General features: G+C 32.2%; 1 protein-coding gene across 1 annotated transcript; it reads right to left on the reverse strand.

Moving 5' to 3' along the window:
- Nucleotides 1-13,706: 13,706 nt before the first annotated feature.
- Nucleotides 13,707-16,803, reverse strand: LOC115716547 (uncharacterized). The gene is made up of 3 exons (XM_030645359.2): nucleotides 15,402-16,803; nucleotides 14,237-14,779; nucleotides 13,707-14,080 (listed from the first exon to the last, which is right to left on the reverse strand). Exons 1-3 carry the CDS (start codon nucleotides 16,359-16,361, stop codon nucleotides 13,943-13,945), a joined length of 1,641 nt encoding a protein of 546 aa, XP_030501219.1. The 5' UTR covers nucleotides 16,362-16,803; the 3' UTR covers nucleotides 13,707-13,942.
- Between the last annotated feature and the right edge of the window lie 1,034 nt (nucleotides 16,804-17,837).

Here is a 17,837-nt window from a genome sequence, read left to right on the forward strand (position 1 = left end):
AGTAGTAGTAATAATAGTTTAGGTGATGAAAATCTCAAATAAATTATTAATTTGTTAGGATGCTCAATCTATTAATATTAGGGATTATTTCATAAATATACAAAAATAATAAAAAAAAATTACAAAAATTACAAAAATACAGTTTTACAGAATTTTAAACATTTTTACGATTTTTTTTATTTTATTTACAAAAAATACGGTATTTTTATGTTGTATTCTTATTAATTTGTTGTTGATTTTTTATTATTTGTATGTTATTTTTTTTTTAGTTATTTTAATGTAGTTTTCTTGTTATTTTTATGGAAATTCGTAAAAGTGGAAAAAAAAAATTCTTTAAACGTAAAAATATAATTTTTTTTTAAAAAAAATAGTGACTCATATAATTATTCCTTAATTTTATTACAAATAATTAATTACTTGCATTCTGTTTTAAAATGTATATTCTTTGTACATAATAATACATAGGATCATTGAACTATTTACTTAAATGGAATGTCAAAAACAACTATCTAGATAATGTTATTAAAATTGTTCGAATGTATAAAAGTGAGAGGAAAGAAAAGCAAAATAATCTAAGCATGGACAATACAAGGAACAATGAAAAGGCTTTTAAACAAGTGAAAATTACATGATATGGGATTTCATAAAAAAAAGTTAGAAAAATATGGCATTTATAGGTTTGCCACTCTTCTATGGTATTTTTTCACATCTAAGATTTTTTATGGTATTTAATATGCCATATTTTTATAAACTTATTATCCAAACCCATATTTTATGTTTTTGTTTTTAGCTTAATTATTTTTATTTATTTTACATTTATATTTTAGGGTTTCTTTCTATTAGGGAAATTTACACCAAATACTACATTTTTTTTTTCAAACATTACATTTTTAATTTGACAAGAACATTTTACTTTTATACTTTTCTTATTTTTTTTTTTCTTTTTCACTGTTTTTTACATATTGAAGCTTCAAAAAGTTTTTTTTGTCTTTTTTATATATTTTTAGTTAATTTTGGCTCTCTTTTTTCTTTTCAATTTTTAAGTCAGTTGCTACTTTTTTTTTTCTTTCTTCTCTTATCTCTCTTTTTTTTTTCTTTCTAATTTCTCTTTGTGTCTCTTTTTTTTTTTTAATTTTTTTTCTCAAACTAATTTTTCTCTCTTAATATATATAATAAGTGCAAATTTTATATTTCATTTTTTTTTTACAAAAATTAAACTTGTTTTTTATTTAAACTACTATTTGTTTTTTTTTTTTTGTTAAAAACTAATTATTCCATTAAAAACAGCAGAAAAAAAAAACCAGTTTTCATCAACATTATCCTGAAAAAAAAATATAAAAAATCATAATCTAAAAAAAATCCAAACTTTAAAAACTAGTTTCATCAACATTGAAAGAAACTAATTATTTCATTTAAAGAATAAAAAAAAAAATAGTTTCATCAACAAGATAATGAAAAAAATTACAATCTAAAAACGATACTAACTTTAAAAACCAGTTTCATCAATATTAAAATAAACGAATTATTTCATTAAAAGAGGCAAAAAAAATAATTTCATCAATAACATAATAAAAAATACATAATGCCTAATAACCAAAATTTTACAAACGATACTAAATTTAAAAACCAGTTTCGAACATATAAATTTTATATCAATAACTAATAATCAAACTTCTAACTTCATTCTTTATTTTGGCATTTAATTTTTTATTTCCTTGCTCAAAAATTAGAGTAAATTTAAACATACAATATGCAGCAAATATAACATAGAGAATTATAAATTAAAATCAAAGAGAAAAAAAAAAAGAAACAAAGAAAATTAAAGAAACAAAAATGCAATAAAAACCATAAAAGAATAACAAAAAAAAACATTGGAATGTGAGAAATCAGTTAGTAAAACAACCAAAATAAAAATAAACAAATAAAAACCAGTTTCTTGAAATAAATTAATAAAAATTTGAATAAAACTCAATTATGAACAACAATAAAAAAAAAAAAGTTATAAAAACTAGTTATTTAAAAAAACCAGTTATGAAAATAATAAAATAATATGTGTGTCAGAAACTGATTAATTAAAATAAAATAAAAATTGTTGTTCAAATATCACACAATAATAAAACTGGTTTTATACAAACTATAATATCATAAAAATAGAGCAACCCCATTACAGAACAGTTAAAACTTGTGAAACCAGTTTTGACATGTAAAACCAGTTTTGACGCTATAAAAAATCATAACAAAATACAAATGTTAATAATAAAGTTAATTGAAACCAGTTTCATCAAGCAATCAAATAAAAAAAACACACACAAAAAAGAATACAAAAAAAAATACTAATCACAAATATAATCAAAACAACACATAATGCATACCAATAATTTAATAACAAAAAATATAAGTGTAAGTTTCGAACCTAGAAACAAAATAATAAAAAAGTAACTTGAAAAAAAATTCTAATAACATAATGAAACTATTTTTTTTATTCTTTTAATGAAATTATTAATTTCTTTCAATGTTGATGAAACTGATTTTTAAAGTTTATATTATTTTTAGATTATAATTTTTTATATTGTTTTTTTTTTCAAGATGATGTTAATGAAACTGGTTTTTTTTTCTGCTGCTTTTAATAAAATAATTAGTTTTTTAAAAAAAAAAAACAAATAAAAAAAAATAGTAGTTTAAATAAAAAAAAAACAAGTTTAATTTCTGTAAAAAAAAAATAATATCTATAATTGAGATAATTTTTTATTTATTTTAGTGTTTTATTTTTTTAAAAAAGAAAAAATAAATAAAAAGAAACACTAATTTAAAGTTTTTTATGGCATTCCTCATGACTTTTTCCCATATTTGTAAGTTTTTTTAAAAAAATGTCATATTTAGTGTAATTGAGTTTTTATGCCATATATATCAAAACTTATCTTCATTTTCCCATATTTTTGTAAATAGCCCTTTAAACAATGGCATTCTGACAAGGGAAGTAAGATGTTGGTAGTACTTTCATAAGAAGTAACTTATTTGTGTATTTTATGGGCCAAAGGCCCACTAAATTTTACCTCAAAACAATTAAGACTGTCCATCGTACAAACTTTATAATATGTACAAAAAAAAAATAAAGACAGAAGACTCCAGAAGTTGGGCCATGGGGCCCATTTGTTCTTGTCTGGCCCTTTAACTTTTATCTGTGAAAAATGCACGGACTCTTCACTCTCTACCACAGTAAACTCCGAATAAAGTAGGACTTAAATCACGTCACAAAATGATCAAATCTAAAGATATGTCAATCCTTAAGGAAAGAAAGATACATTTTCATATGTAGAAAAGTAATTTTAAAATAGGCCAAATCTTCCTATATTTTCAGGTGTATTATAAAATTATATGGAATGGAAATACCAATGTGGCAATGTGAAAACTCTGCCGACACTTTTGGCTGTCGTTTCCTTGCTTCATCAATACGGTTCTTCATTACAACTTACTAGGGTTTGGATTTGGAGTGCAATCTGATCACTCACATTAGATCACACACCATTTATTAATTCAAAGAAAAGTTATGTACAAACTTTAAATATAAGTATAAATGATTAAGAATAATATAGCTTCAAAAGTTATTAAAAGAAGTGCTGTAGTTAATTATATGATTTAATTTAATAGATGGGACATTGGGACTTCAAAGTATAAATATGAAAATCAATATTTTGAAGGAGAGACAACCGAAACATACACAGTATTAAAATTTGGGTGCACACACTATCTATCACAATCATCAAAAAGTAAAATTTTTACTAAATTAATCCTTGTTCAACCTTAAGAATTTATCATGAAAAGTGAAGCAGAAAGGACCTTTTACAGTGACAGAGAAGGTGGGGAAAAAAACTAAGTCAAATTAAAAACATTACTTATTTTTAGGGGTGTTCATCAAACCGCCCAACCCGCTCCAACCGCCCGCATCGCACCACACCGCAAAAAAAATACAGTTTGAAATTCTTTGCAGTGCGGTCGCAGTTTGAATTTTTCCTAAACCGCCCGGTGCGGTGCGGTTTGCGATTTTGAATTGTTAATATGCGGTTCAAACCGCACCACATATTATAAAAATACCAATTTTTATATTTATTTAGGTCCAATATGTGAATATTCAACTTAAAGTCTACTATTCTTTCAAAAAAAAAAAAAAAAAAACTTAAAGTCTACTAATTATTGTATTGTTGACACTTGATTTTTTTTTTTTCATATTTATTTTCAAGTCTTATGATATTTTGACAAGTTTTGCTCAAAGTTTGTTGTATTTGTGATAGTTTAATTATTTAGTGATACGCCAAACCGCATAAACTACAAAAACCGCACCGCACCGCACTATTTTTTGCGGTGGGATTTTTGCGGGTTTTTAATTTCGCGGTGCGGGTGCAGTTTGAAAAATTTGAAAAACTGCATATGCCGGTTTGTTTGAAAAAATAGTAAAAGACTGCACCACTCACACCGCGAATACCCCTACTTATTTTCAAGTTTAATTTATAATAGTGTGAAAAAATTATTGATAGAGATTGATCTATGAATCTATGGTGGACCATGCAGCACTTAACAGTTCATAACTACCATATTTCTCTAATATATCACAATGCGTACCGAGCTAATAAGCCCTTCTAAGGAAATTGATAGGATCTTTTCATATAATTCTTTTGGAAAATTTACATGGTATATTAACTTTTGTTATTTTTTTACAAAAATACTGACAAGTGGTATTTTTTACTTTTTTACTGTATTTTTTTATAAGTTTCATACTGCAGTATACGGTGTTAAGTTTTCACTGGTGTTCTACTAGTGTTTTACTGGAGTTCTACTGTTGTTTTGAGTTGTTCTGCTTTGTGTTTTACTGGTGTTTTATAAAAACACAGTATTTTTGAAAAGATTTCCGTGTGACAGTATTTTTGTAAAAATTAACTCAAATTCCAGTATTTTTATAAGTTTCCCATTCTTTTTGTGTCTGTCATTACAAAAAATAGCTATTTTTGGTGATGATAATTTTTTAATCACAATATAATTTTTTTTATAATTAAATGTGACTTTTTGTCACAACAAAAAAATACTTGCGATTAAAATATAATATTTAAATATAAGTTATCACTAATTTAATTTTATTTACAATAGATATTATGATTAAAAATTCATTTAATCACAACAAACTCCGATTTTTATGACTAATACATTTAGTCACAGATATTTTAATCATAATATAAAAAATAATAATTTATAAGAAGTAACAATTTTTGTATTTTTAATCACAAATTTTATTATATATAATTAAAAATAAAAAATTTTATAGTGTTTTTCTTCTTTAATAATAATAAGGTCACCTAACATTAATAATATTGTATTATTATTTTTGGTTATTGACTTGTTGACTGATGTTTTTGCAAAAATATATATAAATATATATATTATTTAATTGATCAAACATTTTTTCTTTTGATTGAGCCATGGCTGAATAATAAAATTAAACAAATTTAATATATTGATTATTCTGATTGCAAGTGTAGTTTTACTGCAATAATTAATATGTATATATATATATGCACTTTTAATGGGTATTACCTATGAATGGATAATATTAGAAAATTTTGAGTTTTTATAATTAATTTTTCTATTTAACTAGAAAAATTTCTCATTTTGACATTATATGGGTTATGATTGTTCTATCAGCTGAAAAAAAAAATATTAAAAAAAATCGGCAAAAAATTGACTTTGATTTAAATATTTTTCATATAAACGTATTTTTAATATAGTGTGAAAAGAGGTATTTTTTGATATTTTTTTTAATTAAGTAGCTAAATTAAGCATAGAATTTAAATTTCTCTTTTATTATTCGCTATCGAACCAAAATCTAATGGTTTAATATTCTTAAAACCAATATTTATAGTTAAATTATTTAGTAACTATCAATGGGTAATACCCATAAAAAAGTGTTCCATATATATTTCACTAAAAAAACATATTTTTTATGTCTTAATTTTCTCTCAATTATTTTAATAGAAGTTTTCATAAAATAAATATTATATTTAATGTTTAAGATTTTATAAAATATGTATTAGAAAAGTTTAGTACTCTCACGGTCTATTTTCAATAATAATAATAACAATAATAATATTTTGTTAAATAATATTAATACATTAATCTTAAAAAGTTAATATAAAAATTAATTCATACTTTTTCTTTGAAAGAAACTTGTGCTTTATTAAGATGAAAGGAAGGAGTACAAAGCAACAAGTTACAAGAAAGGTAGAGAATTATTCCAAACTAACTCATTATTTAGTCTAAGACCTAGCTTACCTACTTTATGAGCAATCACATTATATTCTCTATGAACATGACAAATTGCTAGCCTTGGACTGAAGGATAACAAGTTCTTAACATTACACAGAACATCATCTAAAACACTATTGTTCCAATTACAAGAGTTAAGTTTATCAACTATTGATTTACAATCAGTCATAAGCACATCCAAAGGAAGATGAATTAGTTGAGCCCATTAGATGGCCTGATAAATAGCCTTGGCTTCAGCAACAGTAGGTGGAACAAGCCCTGAAAAAGGGGTAGAAAATCTTGCTTTAACCCGATTACAAGCATCCACAACTGCCACTCCAATACTGTGTTTTTTACGCTGGGAATCAGTGGCTGCATCTGTGAAAATTCTGAAGTTGCACGATACTGTTGGTTGTGTTGATGCCTTGGGAGTAGCCGAATTGTGATCTGTTGCATGATTCTGCTACACATCTAAATACTTAAAAATGAAGTTAAGGCTCCAATCATACACTTCCTTTGGAGGAAGGGCAAATCGATTATGAAAAAGATTATTCATTTGGTTCCAAAAAGCCCACAAAAAATAATACAAAAGACCAATACAATCTTTATTTAAATCTTGAACAAGACCAATAAAAAACTCATTAATATCTAAGTGTTTATTATTCTCATAATATATAGCAAACCTGGAAGATCGCCAAGCTTTTTGGAATCTGGAGCAATCTAGCATAGCATGCTTGGTAGACTCAGGAGCAAGTTTACAGAGAGGACACAAAGGAGAATCAATCACACATTGTCTAAAAAGAGAGGATGCAACAGGAAGGGCATTAGACATCATTCTCCATACAGAAAGCTTAACTTTAGGGGGGGTAATAGAGGACCAGATTTTAGACCAAACTTTTTAGAAGCAGAGAAAGAAGAGGAGGAGGAGGGGAGATCCTAACAAGAAAAAGCTAAATGATAAGCAGATTTAACAGTGAAAATACCAAAACTTTCCCGTTCCCAAATAGAATCATCATGGCCATAACACCCAAAAATAGGGACCTCAAGAATATCATTAATCATTGCTTCATCAAATGATCGCAATTTAACCACATCCCAAGTTCCTGAATTAGTAATAAAGTAGGATAATAAACAGGAAGAAGGATAATCATTATTAATAAAAGATTTATATTTATGATTAGGGAGCCAATGGTCATCCAAAGTTCTAGTACTACTGCCATTACCAACCTTCCAAATGATCCCCGAAGCCATTACGTCTCTTCCCCATAAAATACTTCTCCAAGTGTAAGAAGGGTTGTGACCAGGGACAGCCTCAAGAATAGAAGATTGTGGAAAATAACGAGCTTTAAGTATCAAACTAAGCAGGGAATTAGGGTTTTTAAGGATACGCCAAGCCTGCTTAGCTAGCATGGCTTGATTGAAATATATAAGAGAACGAAAACCCAAACCACCACGAAATTTTGATTGACAAAGAACCTTCCAGGATTTCCAATGAATTTTCCTAGCCTCTCTAGTGGAACCCCACCAGAATCTGGCCATCGCAACCTCAATACCCTTACAAATCTTAATAGGCAACCTAAAACAAGCCATCACATAAGCAGGGATGGCTTGAATCACGACTTTCAAAAGAACCTCTTTACCAACACTAAAAAAATACTTAGAAGACCAACATCTAAGTACATAAGCAACATTAATCACAAAGGAAAGCAAACGAGTGATATTTAGATCTAGAGAGACATTGAGGAAGGTCCAAATATTTACAGACAAATGGCCTATCTTCTAAGTTAAAAGTATCAAAAAAACAAAGTGCGAACCTCCTGCAAAGTATTGGGAGAAAAGAGAATAAAAGATTTGGAAAAATTAATAGCTTGCCCTGAAGCCCTATAATAGATATTAAAGACTTCTGGAAGAGCTAAATAAGAACTTCTATCAGCAGAACAAAAAAGAAGGTTATCATCAAAAAAAAAAAAAGATGAGAGATAGGAGGAGCATGCGTAGAGATAGTAATTCCCTTAAGAAGTTCAGCATCCTGCCTAACCCTAAGGAGAGAGGACAAACCCTCTGCACAAAGGATAGAAAGGTAAGGGGATAATAGATCCCCTTGCCGAAGACCTGTAGAGGGTTTAAGGGAACCTTTGACAACACCATTAATAAGAAAAGAAAGATTAGTAGTAGAAATACATTTCATAACTAAAGTAACAAACTTAATTGGGAAGTTTAAATGAAACATAATACTTTCCAAAAAATGCCATTCAACACGATCAAAAGCTTTAGCCATATCAAGTTTTAAAGCATCCCAACCCCTTTTACCACTTTTGCGAGAGTTAATGGCATGAATAATTTCTTGGGCAATAATAATATTATCAAATATAATTCACCCTCAAACAAAAGCACTTTGAAAAGGAGAGATAATTTTGTGAAGGACCACTTTGACACGATTGGCTAGCACTTTAGAAATAACTTTATACATAGTAGTACAAAGACTTGTGGGTCTAAAATCCTTCATAGAGTTAGCATGTTGTTTCTTAGGAATTAAAGCTATAAGAGTAGTACTAATATTAGAAAAGTCAACATTATTATTTAAGCAATCTAAAATAGCATGAACGAAATCATGACCAAGAGTGTCCCAATTTTTCTGGTAGAAAAAAGCATTAAGTCCATCCAAGCTAGGAGCTTTATCCCCAGAAAGGCTGAAAATAGCTTTTTTCACTTCCTGAGTTGTGAAAGGCTGAAAATAGCTTATTTCACTTCTTGAGTTATGAAAGGCTGAGCCAAGAAGTCAATTTCAGGCTCCTCCATGGAAGGCCCTAAACATCCCAAAATTTGACTAGTAGCCTCAGCATCACAACCCTCAGAACGAAAAAGGTTAGAGAAAAAAGAAAAAATAATATCAAACATAGCCTCAGGATCATTGGTTTTATTACCAAAATCATCTTTCAAGTATTTAATAGTATTATTCTTTTTCCTATGAGAAGCAAACCTATGAAAAAATCTGGTATTTTTATCTCCAGCTTTAAGCCAATGAACTCTAGCCCGTTGTGTCCAATAAACTTCTTCTTTATAAAGGAGAGCATCAAGTTAAGACTGAAGATACGTAAGACGAGGGCTAGACTCTCTACTATCAAAGGTAGCGGTCCGAATCTTAACAATCTCCTTTTGAATGTCCTAGATTCGAGATTGGAAACTAAGCTTAGTAGATTTATTCCAGGATTTTAAAGCAGAGACACAAGAGTTTTGGAAAAAAAAAAGAAAACGACCAAAGGCATCCTCATTAACAGAAATGCCAGTGCAATTCAGCCAGGAATCCTGAACAGTTGTATAAAAATTAGGGTTCTCAAGTCAAATATTTTCAAATTAAAATCTTTTTTTAACAAAATGAGTGCTAGTGGAATTGTTATCATGAAGGAAAATCTTATTGGCTCGATGGTCCGAACTATAGAAAGACAAGTGATGCAAGGCAGCATTAGGAAAAAGAGTCTTCCAGGACCCAGAACCAATGGCCCAGTCAAGTCACTCAAACACAAAACTATTACGCCAAGTATATCTATCACCCTCAAAACTGAGAGGATAGAGACAGAATTTATCTAAAAACTGGGCAAACTGGTCCATATCTTTGTGATTATAATAATTACTGCCAATTTTATCATCAAAAGACAAAAAACTATTGAAATCTCCCATAATAAACCAAGGGAGATGGGGAGCATTATAGAAAATCTTTTCAAGCAGATTCCAGATAACCAAACGATGAGAAGAAGAGGGAGAGCCATAAAAACCAGTAAAATAAAACATTTCATTATCTTGAAATTTTATATTACAATCAATATGATTATTAGAGAAAGATAAAATATTTACATAAACAGTTGCTTTCCATAAAAGAAAAAGTCCACTACCAAAATACTTCCTAGGGACTTTAAAACCATTATCAAAACCTAAAGCAACTCTAACCCTATCAATAGCCTTCATAGGTAAATGAGTTTCCATCAAAAAAACAACATCAGGGCAGTGCTCTTTAACCAACAGGGGAGAGCCTCCTGAATGCACGTGTACTCCCCAATCCACGTGCATTCCAACTCAATATACTCATTTTTCTAGGCGGGTGTGCGAAGCATCACCCGCCTGTTCCATATCAGCACCTTCAAGGGAAGATTCATTTTCCCTTTCACCAGAACGAGCACGTTTGAGTTGGGACCTTACAGAACTTCCAACCACAACATTTTGAGGTTGGAACGAAGGTTGCTTAACACCAGAGGCAGAAGCCAAACCTTTCCCACGGACAGTAAAGTCAGGCTGGCCCTGGAAAAGATTAGTTCCCATAGCAGGGTCACCAACAGGGGTGGAACTTTCAAAACCAGCCACTGGAAAAGTAGGTGTAGGAGATAGACTGTCCATTTGGCTAGCAGGGCTATCAGCCACAATGAGAGAATCATTAGAATATGAGGTAAAAGCAGATGGCCGCAAGGAAATATCAAAGTTGGGTCTATTGGAAGGGGATGCAATGTTTGAAGTGTTGGGATTCAGGGGTGTAGGCATCATGATAACAATAGTGGACTGTGGAGGAGCAAATGGACCTGTGAAGTTGGCATTAAGGTTCAGAAACAAAGGAAAAGTGATAGAGTGACCCGAGATGTGTTGAGGTGGTAAGTTGAGGTTCACTGGCTGATAATTCATCATGGTGATTACTAGAGGATGAGGATATTGAAAAGGTTAAGATTTATCCGAAATCTTTTCTTTGCCTCTGAGAAGGATGTTATATGGGCATAAAGGTTCAGTTAAAAGCTCATCACACTTTTGCAGGAAAGCAACACAATATTTTTTTGGTATGATCTAATTTCCCACAGAAAAAGCAGAAATCTGGGAGTCTCTCATACTTAAAGTCTAACCATTTGATAAACTCCCACCCCATCCTAATGAATTTAATATTCATTCCCCTTCTAATGGGAAGGTTAACATCCAAGAGGATTCGAAGACGCATATAGGGACCAGTACCCTCCTTAATGGTGTCCTTATCTACTTCAATAAGATCACCTACTTCCATGGCTATGAATCTAGCAGGATCATAGGATTTACACATAAATGGGATTCCATACACTTGAACCCAAAATGGAACATAGTGAAGATTATTAGGAGTTAGGGGAAAAGAACTGTCAGGAGCAGCAAAGATAGTGACACTTTGGGCAAAATGCCAAGGTTGACCTTCTAAAACTCTACCCTTATCCCCCTCACAACCGAAAGTAACCATGAACATGTCATCAACATGCTCAGACACAAAAACAAGAAACCGGCATTGCGATGACCAGATGCAGAGAGAGTTTTCATGAGAGAAGGACGATTGTAGGGTCGAATGGTGTGACGCTTAAGAATAAGACTTATGGTGGCAGGGGAAGAACTAGAGGAACTAACATCATAAGTAAAAATAGTAGATTCATCAGGGAGAAGAGTTAAAGCATTAGAGACAGTATTTAAAAACTCATACATGGTCGCAGAAAGAAAAGCTTTTAAAACAACAGTAAAGAAAGTGAAAAGCAAAGTGGGGAGATGAAAAGGGCAATACTTGAGTTTAGATATGTATAGGAAGAACCAAAATCCACGAATAACTCGTCTCAAAACCGCCCTAGTCACATCCCTAGTCGCATCCATGGAGGCCACAATGATGAAGAAGAGTTGAAGAGCTTCGGGAATCCAGTCGTCCGCCTCCAAATTACAATCTCCAAGGGCATTTTTCTAGGGTAAGATTTGGGGGATCAGGAGTAAATGAGGAGAAGACAAAAGTGTATGATGAAGAAGATGGAAAGATGAAGAGAAGAAAGGTTTTGAGCAATTAATGCTCTGATTAAGATTAATGAGATGGGAAAAAGAGTAATAATAACCCCTAGAGCAATAAATGCTATGAAAAGAGGAAGAGTACCCATGATTTAGGGGGAACTCTAAAATTAATTGTTGTGTTCTTCCTTTTGTTTTTTTGTTATTTTTCGGGTCACTCTTCTTCCATAACAACCAAAGATCATTTTAGATCTTTATTGTGACTATTTTGGGGTTTTTCATTTTGTGTGCAGGTTCGATTTTGAGAGCTCTTACAGAGCTTGAAGAGGAAGCCAACGAGAGATAAAAGGAAGGAGAGAAGAGGTTAGGCTGCCATGGATTCAAACTGAAGAACAAGGAGAAGTCCAGCTAGGGTTTCAAGAAGAAGAAGAGAAGGAGAAGAGGAGCTCGGCTGCTAGGGTTTGAAGAGGATATGATATTGTGTTGCTAGGGTTTGAAGAGGATATGATATTGTGTTGCTAGGGTTTGCAGCTACTAATATTTGGTTCTATACTGCCTTAAATGGCAGAGTTTTGAGGAGGACTCTCTTGATCCGCACAAGAGAGGGGATTGTCTATTTTGACATTGGTTTTATGACTTTGGGGTTTGTTGGTGTAGGGGCATTTCAGGTATTGCACAATTTCGTACACTTCCATTTACCCAAAAGATTTTTTTTTTTTCTAAAAATAAAGGCAAAAAGAAATATGACAATATAATATTACAGTTTGATTATCTTGTAAACATTATAAAATAATTTTTAAAAATCTATAACACATGCCTTTTATGAATTCTTAAACCCACAAATATAATAGTGAGACCCCACAAATCTAGCTTAAATTTACAATTTGGTAGAATTATTCCCCATGTTTAAATGAAATTGACCTCTGGTATTTATTATTATTATTATTATTATTTGCAAGAAGGTATATATATTATTTAATGAATGAAAATAGTAACAATGGGATGGTGAATATTCTTTCACGAGTGATTTTTTTTTTATTTAATTTATGAAATTACCAAACACAATCCAAGCAACTGCAAAGTCCAGCTTTGGCACCCTACATAAATAATCTTTTAATAAATAAAGGATACAAAAGTCCAATTTTAGTTTTAAAATTATAATTATCAATATGATACTCTAGTGTCATAACAAACCATAATGTTAATTTAATACCAGTGTACAGTGTGACATTAAATGTATATAATGTATAAATAATTTAATAATGGTGGTTGCCACCCTTCTGCCAAAGTCACCTACTAAACCCCAAGACCATTGTCTTTTACTAAATACTAATAGCCTCTATTTCTATAGATTATCATATTCACAAATATAGAATCATTTTTGGCCCCACACACCAAGTCTAGCACATTCCAATCCCATTTCAGAGCAATTTATTTGAAAAGGGATTTTCAGAAACTGTCGTTTTAAGCTAAAAATTTATTCGAAGCCGATATTAACAGTTTACCTTATGCATTGCTTATGTTAATATGGTACATGTGGTACTTAACTCCCATTAAAAACATGTGTTTAGAGTGTTTTTTTTTTCAGACCACTAAAATAATATAAATAAAATATAGTAGAAGTGTTGGCTAGTTCATCAATCCAAGCCAAGAAAGAAAAAAAATCCCACTTAGGAGAATACAAATATTATTGAATAAATGAACAATTGGACATCTATAATAAGCTTACTAAGCATTTTGTACAATAACAATTTTTTTCTGCTTTTTTTTTTTTTTTTAATCTTTTAGGCACCAATAAATATTATTGCCTCCATCAATTTTGCAAGAAGCAAAATTAGAAAAGATAATATAACCAATTAAGAAATGAAATGAAAAAAATGAAACAACAAAATTAGACATCTCTTCTATTTTTTTTAGTTGACTCTTTAATTTCGCTGACCTCACCATCTTTACACACACCAACATCGATTGTCATAGTTTTATTCTTCTCTGAAAACTCCAAAACCCTGCAACAATTTCTTCTGGGAGACTGTAGAAAGGCATTCAAAGAAGAATCTCAAAATAAGCTTTTTTGTGTCAAAAACAGATAATAGTAAAGTATGCTTTTTTCAAGTTCAAAAGACCAAATATCATGAAGCGTATTCAAGTTTGGCACAAAAATCATATTAAGAATGGAGAAACTTACCCTGTTCCAAAGATCTGGGTCTGGCTTTTTATAAACTTTCACTATGTTAAACAAAGAAGGATCGGCCATCTTCCATCGGCAGAGAGGGTGTGGAACTCGATGACGAACATATTCGGTAACTGTTTGATTCTTAGAATGATCAAATTTTGTCTTGGACAAGTAAAAAACAAAAGGTTTTTGACATGGATTTCTGCTAACAGGTCGAGTATTGAACGCGTATGCTATGTAATCTGCTCTTCTGTACCAATTCAAAAAAGTTCTAGACGGCATCTCAATCTCACGAGGTGAAAAGACACCTCGGAAGATCTGAACCGCAAAACCCCACGAAACAGAAATGGTCCAGCTCTTCGAATTGTCATAACAAATGGATTGTTGCATGATTGCAGCTGAGTCCAACTTGATTGGAGCACTGAGTCTTTGAAGTGCTTCCACACGAGTAACATTAGGGAAAATTGGCTCCACAATATCAAGGTGATGCAGGGACACCAATGGCGTCACTGGATGCGCCGCTAGGAGCCCAAACAAGTTCCCATATACATCATACTGAATTGAAAAAACAAAAATGTTAAAATATGGCAATGGATTTCCATAGGAACTAACTAAAGTTGTTCAAAAATCAAATTAACTACTAGATAATTCGACCACTATTCCGTACTCATTGATTGTAATCAACAAAAGTAAAATGTACCATATTGTCAAAGACATTCATGTTATGATTTCTTCTCTCGTTGAAAAATTATAAGTGGGGAGACTTTAAACAGCAGCTTCGGTAGGTGTGTTAGCTAAGTCATTGAAAATAAGGTTTACCTATTTGTAATTGAGAACAACTAAGTCACCAAAAGCTTCAATCAAAGAAATTTTTATCCGTGATCGATGTTGTAATAAGCAAAGAAAAATAAAATTTCAGTGTGTCTAGAACAAGAACAAGTCTCACTTTGAATTAGAAGTAGTGTATAACTATAATTTTGACTAGTTCTTATCTCAGTCTATAATACTAAGACTATATGCAAAAAACCAGTCAATTAGTATTCTTGCCGACATTTCAAGAATAGTAAAAAAATAAAACAAAAGAAGTATCGAGTGAATTAGTAAAGTTCTAAGCTGAGCTGACACTAATCAAAATAAGATAACGGCAATAACTGAATTAAGTGAACGAGTTACGAACCTGGTGAAAACCCACTTCTTTAGTGAGTGGAACACCGAGTTCGGCCATGCATGCTTGCATTCGGTCATCGGAGCCGTACAATCCCGGGTACCGATGAATACAGCGGTCCTGCATTTTCGAGAGAGCTTTGGCTAAAGGGTAGCTAATGGCGAAGCCTCCTCCGCCGTAGGCCATGCCGTACGAGAAGAAAATGTTCTGTAAATGACTCTCCGAAAGGCTTCCGATGTAGTACATCTGGTTATGATCGTACTTCCTTAAGATCCTCACCAGATTGTCGGTGACAAAAACGGTGTCGTCGTCACCCATAACGAACCACCTCACGTCCTTGAGCCCCAAACGGAGCGTCTCCGACACGATCCGCGAGATCCGAATCGCCGAACGGTGACCCTGCTTGTTCGTGTACGGAAACACAGAAGTATCGCTCGATATCTTCAACGGCGGGAGGAGTTTTCGGTCATCTTCTTCTCCTTCACCGTTTCCATCCTTTTCCACGATTTTATCAAGCCAAACGACACCTCTCATTGTCTTGGGTCTGTACCAGAGCTTGATGTAGTTCTTTCTCTGACTCCACAGACTCGCCGAAGCAGCAACCCCAAAAACGACATGTCGTATTTCAGTTTTCTCCGCCGTTTCTCGAGATTTGCGCCGCGCAATCTGAACAGAATCAGCAGCAGCTGAAGTAGTGGTGGAGCTGTTCTTATTGTTGTTAGAGAGTAGCAAAGTAGTGGAAACTACACGGCTGTGGCCAACGGTGTAGAGGGATTCATCGTCGCACGCGACAACGCTTGAGTTTGTGATGAGCTTAAGAGTGTAAACGACATAAGTGACACAGACGAAGAGCATAAGGCAGAAAATTATTTTGGGTAAAGGTCGGCTTTGACCCATTACAATGGAGTTACCTGAGGAACTCCTCATCTGATCCCAAACAACTTTCTCCGAATCTTTATGGGTAACCTTCATTTTGCAGGATTTTTTTTTTCTCTTGTTTAACAATGACAAGCGAAAATCGGGAGATTGTTAGAAATAAATAAGGGAAAAAATGGCCGAACCCAAAAATTTCTGAATGGATTAAAGCTTCAAAAGAATCAAGATCAAAATTTTAGAACAAGAAATCAAAGAAATGAATGAAATGGAGAATACCCATGAATTAGGGTAGTGTTTGAGGAAGAAGAAGATAAGTAAAGTCACTCTATAGAGCTTGCATTGCTGCCAGGTTGCACAATGCAGACAGTTTCTGTAGCTATATACACACAAGACAATAATAATTATAGAATTCCTCTATAATTATATATAGTAAAGATAATGGGAGGGAAGGGAGTTTATTGGGTGCGGTCGTTTGTAAATAGAGCGATCGAAAAGCGTGTGATGTTTGTTATTTGACGATAAATTTTACACTATTTTCTCTCTTTTATGCGACTGGATCTTCGGATACTTTTTTGAAAGGAGAGATTGGCCTCACTCTTTTTCGTTGACCTACTAACTCATATTCGGGTCGGTTTTCAATTTCACCCGGTCCTACATTACCATACTATTTATTACCTCCAACATAACATTATATAATTGAAACACATAAATGGAAGTTTTATTTTTTCCAAAAAAATTAAAATTAATAAATGTACCGACACCTTCATTTGCACATGAAATTATTATATAAATATTTATAATAGTACACTCGCATTTGAAAGAGAGATCACAAAACGAAGGTAAATAGAATTGGGTGAGTTTTATTTGTACTCAAATCAAATTATAAGTAGTCCTTCTCGAAATTCCACCAACCATATGGATTTTTGACAAAAGCCCATTCATTCTCAAAATTAACCCTGGCAATGTTCTTGATCATGAATTCATGTAAAAAATCCCCTTTTGGGATCAAATACACAACATATCATTCTCCTGTAGGTCTATCTCCTTAGCTAAAATAGTTGGCTAAATTGTTGAGACCCTTCTCGAAATCTACCAACCCTCCCTTTTGAAAACATGTGGCTCCTTTCTAAGAGTTTGAATCATGTTTGATATCAATAAGCCCCTCCCAAAAGGTGTGCTCTATCCTCTTCCCTAGAATGGCCTCAGCCACTTGGTTGGAGTTGAAATACGAAGACTTCCTTGTCCATTGTTACTTCTGCGAACGCATTGGCCACACTTACACTAAATGTACTGACTATATAAGAATTTCTGATGAGTCCCTACTCCTACCACCACTTCCTTACGAGAATGTTCTGAAAGGAATCGCTCGTCCTAATCACGGCTCTTTTGGCCCCCTCCCTCTCCCTAATCAATAGCGCATCCCAGTATCATGACACTCCCACCCCATCTTATGCCAATGCCAAACCGAAACCTTGTTAACCTCATCAACACTCCTAACCCTCGTGGGCTGACCAACCAACATGATTCCTCATTTTAGTCAAATGGACGAGAGTACACTGATACATATAGCCA

The sequence above is a fragment of the Cannabis sativa genome, chromosome 5 (genome assembly GCF_029168945.1).
Source record: "Cannabis sativa cultivar Pink pepper isolate KNU-18-1 chromosome 5, ASM2916894v1, whole genome shotgun sequence".
In the NCBI taxonomy this organism is placed as follows: domain Eukaryota; kingdom Viridiplantae; phylum Streptophyta; class Magnoliopsida; order Rosales; family Cannabaceae; genus Cannabis; species Cannabis sativa.

Coding starts and splice junctions, on each gene's coding strand:
- LOC115716547 (XM_030645359.2), bottom strand. CDS start 16,361: ATGAAGGTTACCCATAAAGATTCGGAGAAAGTTGTTTGGGATCAGATG. Junction 14,780..15,401: donor AAGAAGTGGGTTTTCACCAG/GTTCGTAACTCG, acceptor TTTTCAATTCAG/TATGATGTATATGGGAACTT. Junction 14,081..14,236: donor ACCCAGATCTTTGGAACAGG/GTAAGTTTCTCC, acceptor GCCTTTCTACAG/TCTCCCAGAAGAAATTGTTG.